The sequence below is a fragment of the Leptidea sinapis genome, chromosome 2 (genome assembly GCF_905404315.1).
Source record: "Leptidea sinapis chromosome 2, ilLepSina1.1, whole genome shotgun sequence".
In the NCBI taxonomy this organism is placed as follows: domain Eukaryota; kingdom Metazoa; phylum Arthropoda; class Insecta; order Lepidoptera; family Pieridae; genus Leptidea; species Leptidea sinapis.
Genome location: NC_066266.1, coordinates 18,574,639 through 18,582,707, shown reverse-complemented (window position 1 = coordinate 18,582,707; position 8,069 = coordinate 18,574,639). Strand labels below are relative to the sequence as shown.

General features: G+C 39.6%; 1 protein-coding gene across 1 annotated transcript; it reads left to right on the top strand.

The window, feature by feature from the left end:
* The first annotated feature begins 5,064 nt into the window (after positions 1–5,064).
* On the top strand, positions 5,065–7,823 carry LOC126973335 (adenosine 5'-monophosphoramidase HINT3-like). The gene is made up of 2 exons (XM_050820563.1): positions 5,065–5,655; positions 7,582–7,823. The coding sequence occupies exons 1-2, from the start codon at positions 5,454–5,456 to the stop codon at positions 7,821–7,823; spliced, it is 444 nt and encodes a 147-aa protein (XP_050676520.1). The 5' UTR covers positions 5,065–5,453.
* The last annotated feature ends 246 nt before the right edge of the window (positions 7,824–8,069 follow it).

The window sequence follows — 8,069 nt, the reverse complement described above, 5'->3', positions numbered from 1 at the left end:
ATAAGAACCATTTCATAATGCTGTACATCAACTCATAGAATCATACAGATCACCAGTAGTCATCTCAGCGATGTACGAGCATCGTCACGTTCTCTCGACGACCGCAGATATGATCAGTCATATGCCCCGCGTTACACAACCGCACAGCAAGGCCGAGGCGAGCGTCCTCGAATGACGCGTCGGCACTCGGGCGTCGATCGCTATTCATGCAATTTTAATCAATGAGCGACAGAGTAGGTGCTGAATGCTCATTGACATCGTATGATCGAGGTTCGACGCGAGCTTACACAAACTGCGACTTTTGTTCAACGCGTGGTTGAGAGAGGTTGTTGAATTTAGGTTATTTTTTTGTTAACGATGATCGTGGTGTTTGTGAATCTGAATTTTATTGTTAGTGTTGTTTTGGTGGTGGTAGGTATAACTATATAAGTATATGGTATTTTTGTAATTATAAGTGGAAGTGAGTATGGAGGAGCCGCCTGACGATAGGGGGGGGGGATACCCCCAGACAAATCAAGAACTTTGAAAAGACCGGCAGAGATCGAAATAACTTAACCCGATGGCAAGAAGATTAGGACACCGGCAGAATCGATCCAATCAATTTATTCGAAACCTGGTTTTGACTCTGATTGTAACCTTAAATACTCTGATGAAGACAAAGGCCCATTCTCTGTGTATGTCTCTAAAATTGAACCAGACCCCGCGTCGGGATACGCATTGAAAATCCTTAAATTTGCACAATTCCTCCACAAAAATAATATAACCGGTATTAAAGAGGGAGGCATTAAGAAACTTGGCCGCAATAAGATCTCAGTTGATTTTATTTCAGCTGAAAAAGCTAACAAATTCTTAGACTTGGATATTCTAGAAAGTAACAAATATTCTGCGTATATTCCGAAATTTCATATATTTCGTATGGGGGTGGTCCGCGATATACCTACAGATTGGTCCCTCGAAGAACTTATTCAAGGCATAGTGGTAAATTGTGGAGAGGTAATTCGAGCGAGAAGGCTAAATGTTAAGGTTAGGAATGATGGCATCACCACATGGGTACCTTCCAACTCAGTGGTACTAACTTTTTTGGGCCAATCCCTACCCGATAAAGTATATTGCTACCATGCTTTTCTCCCAGTTTCGATCTACCAGCTTCCCACGATTCAATGCCGTAACTGCTGCAGATTTGGGCATATAGCTAAATAATGTAGATCTCAGCCACGATGTTATAAATGCGCTCAACCTCATTCCGGAGACTCTTGCAAAACTAATGACTTGGAGGCTTCCTGCTTCCTTTGTCGTGGTGGAAGTCATATGGCCATCAATAGTAAATGCCCCGAACATGCTCGGCAAAAATCGATTAAACTTTTTTTGTCACAGGAAAATATAAGTTATTCGGAAGCCTCAACCAGGTTTAATAAACCAAGACGACTTTATTCTGAGGTCTCTAGACCCCATCCCTCCCCTGTTACTCCTCAAACTTCTCAATCCCTATCCTTGCCATTTCGGAGACGTGGCTCATGCCTGGGTCCCATTTTAGGATTTCAGGCTTTTCTTGCCTCCGGGATGACAGGAATGATGGTTGGGCAGGCTGCGCACTGCTGATTAATTCATGTATGACATTCTCCCAAATTATTTTGCCTATACATATTCCAGGTTTACATGTAGTAGCTGCCAGAGGTGCTAATATATCTTTTGTTTCTGTTTATATTCCCCACCCCAATTCTAACATCATTCTCGAACTAAATACTATCCTCTCCTCAATACCTAGCCCCATGGTGGTATTAGGTGATTTTAATTGCCGACACACCATCTGGGGTTCTCATTGTATTCACCCATCTTCCCCGTTTCTTTTAGATCTTCTTGATGACATAAATTTATGTATCCTCATTGATGGATCTGCCACTCGTAGAGTTTCCCCAGCACAAAATATCAGTGTGCCTGACCTTTCTCTTGCATCTCCTTCTCTAGTCTCCCTCTTATCTTGGCTAGTGCTACCAAGTTCATTGGGTAGTGACCATTTTCCCATTATTATTTCTTATTCCCATCCATCTCTCCCCTTTTCAACCTCTCCTCAAATACCAAGTCGCCAATGCCAATTGGCATCAATTTTCATTGCTTATGGACTCAGAAAGTGATTCTTTTACAGAGATAACAACATCTAATTGTCTCCAGATATATGAGAAGTTCATTTCGTCAATTTTACAAGCTGCTAATGCTTCAATTCCCTTAAAAAATCCTGACCGAAAATTTACTTCTTCCCCTCCTTGGTGGGATGCTGAATGCTCCGCTCGCGAAAAGAAGCTGAGAAAATATTTTCCACATCTTGTAGCATGGTAGATTTTATTTCCTTTAAACAGATTTCTGCTCGCACATCAAGACTTCTTTACAAAAAGAAATCCCTTGGATGGCGTCAATTCTGTGAATCCTTATCTCCTCGTTCCCCCCTTTCCCTCGTTTGGAAAAATATAAAAACGTATCGTAGAGGTTTTGACAAGCCGGACATTTCAAACAATGACCCAAATTCTTTTATTAATGACTTCTTTTGCCATCTAGCTCCTCCCTACGTCCCTGAATCTGATCGCCTTTTTACTCCCGATCCGATTTCTACCCTTTCCGACTCAAACAAAATGAACGATCCTTTTTCCTTCTCCGAAACATCTGTTCTTGATCACCTTCGTGATTCCTCTCCTGGCGCGGATGGTATACCTTATTCCTTCATTTGTAAATCCTCTACCACTAGCAAAAAAGTCCTTCTTAATATTCTCAATTCGTTCTACTCCTCCTATGTAATCCTAAATTCTTGGAGAACACAAATTATTATACCCATCCTTTAACCTGGCAGCCCATTGGTTGCTTCCTCCTATCGTCCCATTGCTTTGTCGTCAGTTCTGGCCAAAATTATGGAAAATTTGGTAAAAAACAGATTAGAATGGATAATAGAAAATAAAAAATCTCCTTTCTAATAGCCAATATGGCTTTAGGAAAGGTAAGGGTACGCTGGACAACCCAAGCATCCTTACTTCTGAAATTCGTTTAGCATTTTCTAGAAGCGAGCATGTTGTTGGGGTCTTTCTAGATGTCTCAGCGGCATATGACAATGTTCACCTTCCTCTACTCAGGCAGAAAATGCACCAGCTGAGTATTCCGGTTAGGTTGATCAATATCATTTGTAATATGTTAATGGGTCGCTCTAATTCCGTCCGCCATCAAGGAACCCACCTCGAACTGTCTGGAAGGGTCTCCCACAGGGTTTGGTGTTGAGTCCTATCCTATATAATATATATACTTCTGACCTAGGCCTTACTGTTAGCCCATTCTGCAAAATTCTTCAATATGCTGATGATATAGCACTATACTCCATCTCATCTTCTTTTAACTATTCATCATCTTGCTTAAATTCTGCTTTATATTATCTGAATCAATGGCTCTTAGACCACAACCTCACTCTTTCTGTCCCGAAATGTACTGCGGTTATTTTTTCCCGAAAACGCGCTATACCGGTCATAAATCTCTCAGTAGGTGATGAATCAGTCCCGTTTAAGGATAATGTTAAATTCCAAGGTCTTTTTCTTGACTCTAAGCTCTCCGGTATTCACCACTTGAAGTACACTGTTAAGAAATGTGAGAGGGGTGTAAACGTTATGAGGGCCCCTTCGGGGGTACGCTGGAGTACCCACCCATTTTGTCAAAAACTTTTATACAATGCTATCGTTCGTAGTCATTTTGATAACGGTAGCTTTCTACTTGAGCCGTGTAGCAAAATAGCCCTGTCCAAATTAGAGAAAATCCAGTCCAAATGCTTACGAATCATAACTGGTGCTATGAAATGTTCTCCCGTCAACGCTCTCCAAGTGGAGTGTGTAGACCCACCTCTTCACCTTCGCCGTCAGTACCTAGCCGATAGATTCCTAACTAAAGTAATCCAATTTAGCGCACACCCTCTTCTTGATATTCTACACTCTTTGTCTCTAACTATTCAAACTTCTTTATATTGGTCTCATAAAGATCCACCTCCGTTAATTAATTCTTATACTAAATTTAAAGCCTTTCCAGTTCCCATTTACCAATCAACCTTATGCCCAGTCTTTGAAGTAGAATATCAGTCTCTCATTTTCCAACCTAAAATTTTCTTTGACTTTGGAATTACTAAACGCTGCCCTGAAGCCAATAGAAAATTTAATTCCATTCTATTTTCTGATTGGTCTGATTGGGTGACGTTGTACACGGACGCATCCAAATTATCCAACAACAGCTGGGTCGGGTCTGCAGTTTGGATCCCTAAGTTCCGTATAATTTTAAATTACAAAAGTCCCCCGCAGAATTCCATCTTTACTGGCGAATCAATTGCCCTGTCAGAGCACACGCATACGTTGCACGCGGTCAAGTGGGTCACTGCGCCAGACCAGAGATGATAGCAATACTCCATGTGTGGCCGGACCTGCGCTGTGTAGAGCGCTAGAATGTGGGCCATCTTGAATAATTGCCGTGCTCCATTAATGACGCCCAGCTTCTTCGAAGCCAATTTGGCTTTGCCCTCCAGATGGCAACGGAATTGCCAATCGCTCGAGATTTCGAGACCCAGTATTCCGATACTAGGCGAGGCTTTAAGGAAAGTGTTGTCGAAGAGAAGATACGGCAAATGGGGTTTTTTTTGTGGTTTATTTAACAATGCTCATTCTCAACCAAGCATCGTCTAAAGCTGTTTTATCTAAGTTTCCGATGCTTGGGATTCCATAGCACCGACTCTCCTTCATACAGTTCCAAAACCAACAGTACGGTGTCGTTACTACTCTCTGTCATGATAAATACCTGTATAAGCTATTATACTTTTTGATAAATACGAAATAATTAAATATTATACTATAATATACACAAATGGCGCGAAATAAATTACAGCTGCCTGCAGCCTGAGTGAAACGACCGCAATGATGTCTGTTCGTATCAGTTGGCCAACTATTTGGGTCCGATTTACCGCCATCCGAGCGATCACGCGCCAACTCGAGCAAACATCGACAAACATGTACGAAGTATCTCTCCGCACTAGGAATTTGGAAGTTTCGACGAACAGTTGTAGTGTTGGGCGACTGTATGGAGCCAGCATAAGAACTAATAAAATGTACTCTGTGTTTGTTGGTGGTTCGAGTTTTCAGTTTTAAGATAAAGTACTCTGTGGTTTGAGTGACTAGCTAGGACTTATTATCTACGTAGTGTTTAAATTCTCTTTCCTATTTTTCTAACTTTTACAGAGTTTTGGATCAGATAATTTTTAATTGAAGTCTACTGACTACTCTGCTCAGTCGTCAGTACCTAATCATTAATTATTAGTATTCACTATTCAGTACTCAATTATTATTAAACTTATTTTGTATGTGATACTTCCTATTTCAAGTGACTTTTTTTGGATTAATTATGATATATTTTCAGAGCTCGTTTAGCCCGCCTAACAACTGCGTAGAATGAACTCTTCTTCCAGTCAAAAATCAGCTTGCATTTTTTGCAATATTGTGAATAAGTTGGAAGATACTGAGATATTATATGAAGATGATTTAGTGTGCGTCTTCAGGGATATTCGGCCCGCCACCAAGTACCATATTTTGATCATTCCTAAAAGACACATAGATGATACTAAATCATTGAAACCTAGTGATAAGGATCTTGGTATGTATATCAATATCATCACGTAATATTCGATAGAGTCCATTGTCCAAAAGTTTTTTTTTCTATAAGTACCTACACCATCCACAATTAAAAATAATATTTTTGGTCCCTTTTGCTGAACAAGCCGAAGTCCTAAATGTGACCTGTGAAGACATAATGTTCTTTCTGCACTTATAATATACAGCATCATAATAGATTTATATGAACCCGCCAAAATTCAAATCAAGCCATAGGTTGCAGGTGGAATTCCTACTAGAAATATACTAAATTTTGGTATAATTTGTGTACACCAGTCACAGATGTGTATTTCTAACTTTGGCATTGTTTGTTGCTGACGAAGGCATGGGAACTTAATTTACATAAAAGAACTATTTTCATAAAAAAATTACCTCTGGCTTATGAGTTGGCCAGATATGGGTACATTTATTAACAGAAATACTCAATATAAATTGATTAACAATAAGAATTTAATTTAATTAATTAAGTGCAATCTATTTAACTTCTAAGCTTGTCAAATAAAAGGGAGGTAACAGGATTAAGTAGTGGTCATAGCTCGAAATGCTATACTTTCACCACAAAACTTGTCTAAAAACACCATGTTTGCGTGTTTTTTGCTTACTCTTTGCCTTAAGGCGAATACTTCTTCTTTTTTTGCATTTTGTGAATTAGCAAATTGATTACATTTTTTGGTACAAATGAATGTTTGAAAATAGGGATAAATGTATACTCCTTTTTGTAAGTCGACTATATTGTGAGAGTTGCCACACAAAGAAACATTGAATCACCTCAAATGCCCGCAATTTACTAACTACTACTTAATGAACGGGATGCTTTCTTGGATCCGAGTGGGAGGCCCTGCTTCTATAGCCCCGTCTTACTCGGATCCGAGTGGTGAGCAAGAAATGTGTTAAGCTAAGATTTTTAGTCACCTTTAGCAATTTTTATTACTTCTACCTTCAATAAGTAAAATCTGTCTATTTCATAACACATTAGTTTTGTACATTTCCTGGGAACATTCTGATAAAAGTAATACATTGGCTTACAATATACTTATTATAACTTGACTTAGCAGAGTAGTAGGCATAACAAGTTTATGCTTGTTCCTGGTGTTAACATAAAGAACTTCAGTTTTGAGTGATCATAGTTTAGTGGTAAGGGATAAAATCGACAAGGTATTAAATCAAATCAAAATTGATGGCAAGGAAATGAAACTTATGAATGAGAAAAGTTATATTTTTACCATTTACCACCACTTTAGTAAAGTTTGATCTTTAATGAGTTCCTTGCCAAGAAGTGGCAAGGAACTCATTGCCACTCTTTTACATCAACATTTACAGCTTCATCAATAAACAATATCTGTAAAGTTTTTTAAATCTAATCTGCAATCAGTTGCACCTGTAAGTGTGAGTATGGCGTATGGCAAAATAGACCAGATCACAACTGCCTTTCTAGAGCACATCGATAGTTTTCAGCCTTTTCATCTCTGTGGCGTACCACAGTTTAGGAGAGTGTTTTCAATGAGTACTTTCAGATTTGTTCATGCTCCTCAATGCAATTTACAACTATTATCCATCTGTCATAGTCATTTAGTTAGTTTAGCTGGGCTGATTACAGACTAAGCTCTTGATTGGGCCATTGTGCATTTTTAAAAATGTCTTCTTACAGCCCAGATCATGCCAGAAGTCGGTCTTTTTAAGTTTCTGCCGGCATCCTGAAGTGATGCTGGTGATTGGAGTATTTGTGCCCGTTGTTGGCCACGCTGCTGCACTCCATAAGCACATGTTCTGGCGTTTCCTCGGCCTACATGCATCCTCGGCCTACATGCATCCTCTGCACAAGGCGCTGTCTGTTACACCTATGATAGACAGAATCCATCTGGCATGTAAAATAGATTTATGCAAGCATTTTATTAATTTTTTTTTCTAGTTGAAAGAATGTTATCAGTAGCAAAAGAAATGGTAACTAAAAACAACTACACTGTTGAAGACACAAGGTTCGGTTACCACTGGCCACCATTCCGGAGTGTGAAACATCTACATTTGCATGCAATAGCACCAGAATCTGAGATGGGTTACATAGCACGGATGGTTTTTATGAAGAACTCATATTGGTTTGTTTCTGTAAGTAGTTGTCTTTCCTTGAAACAAATTGATGGACATCCCATGTAGCATAGTTGTTAGTGGCATTACCAGTTTGAGGCTCCTTTGTTTAGGATGCCGGTTAGATTATGGGTACCACAACGACGCCTATTTCTGCCGTGAAGCATTACTGTGTTTCGTTCTGAAGGGCACAGTAGCTAGTGAAATTACTCGGCAAATGAGACTTAACATCTTGCATCTCAAGGTGAGGAGTGCAGTTGTAGTGCCGCTCAGAATTTTTTGGGGTTTTTCTTCTGCATTGTAAGGGGCAGGGCG

Bases quoted from the DNA above. Each gene is read 5' to 3' on its own strand.
- LOC126973335 (XM_050820563.1), top strand. From the start codon at position 5,454: ATGAACTCTTCTTCCAGTCAAAAATCAGCTTGCATTTTTTGCAATATT. The intron at 5,656-7,581 runs GTATGTATATCA...TTTTTTTTCTAG, and splicing joins ACCTAGTGATAAGGATCTTG to TTGAAAGAATGTTATCAGTA.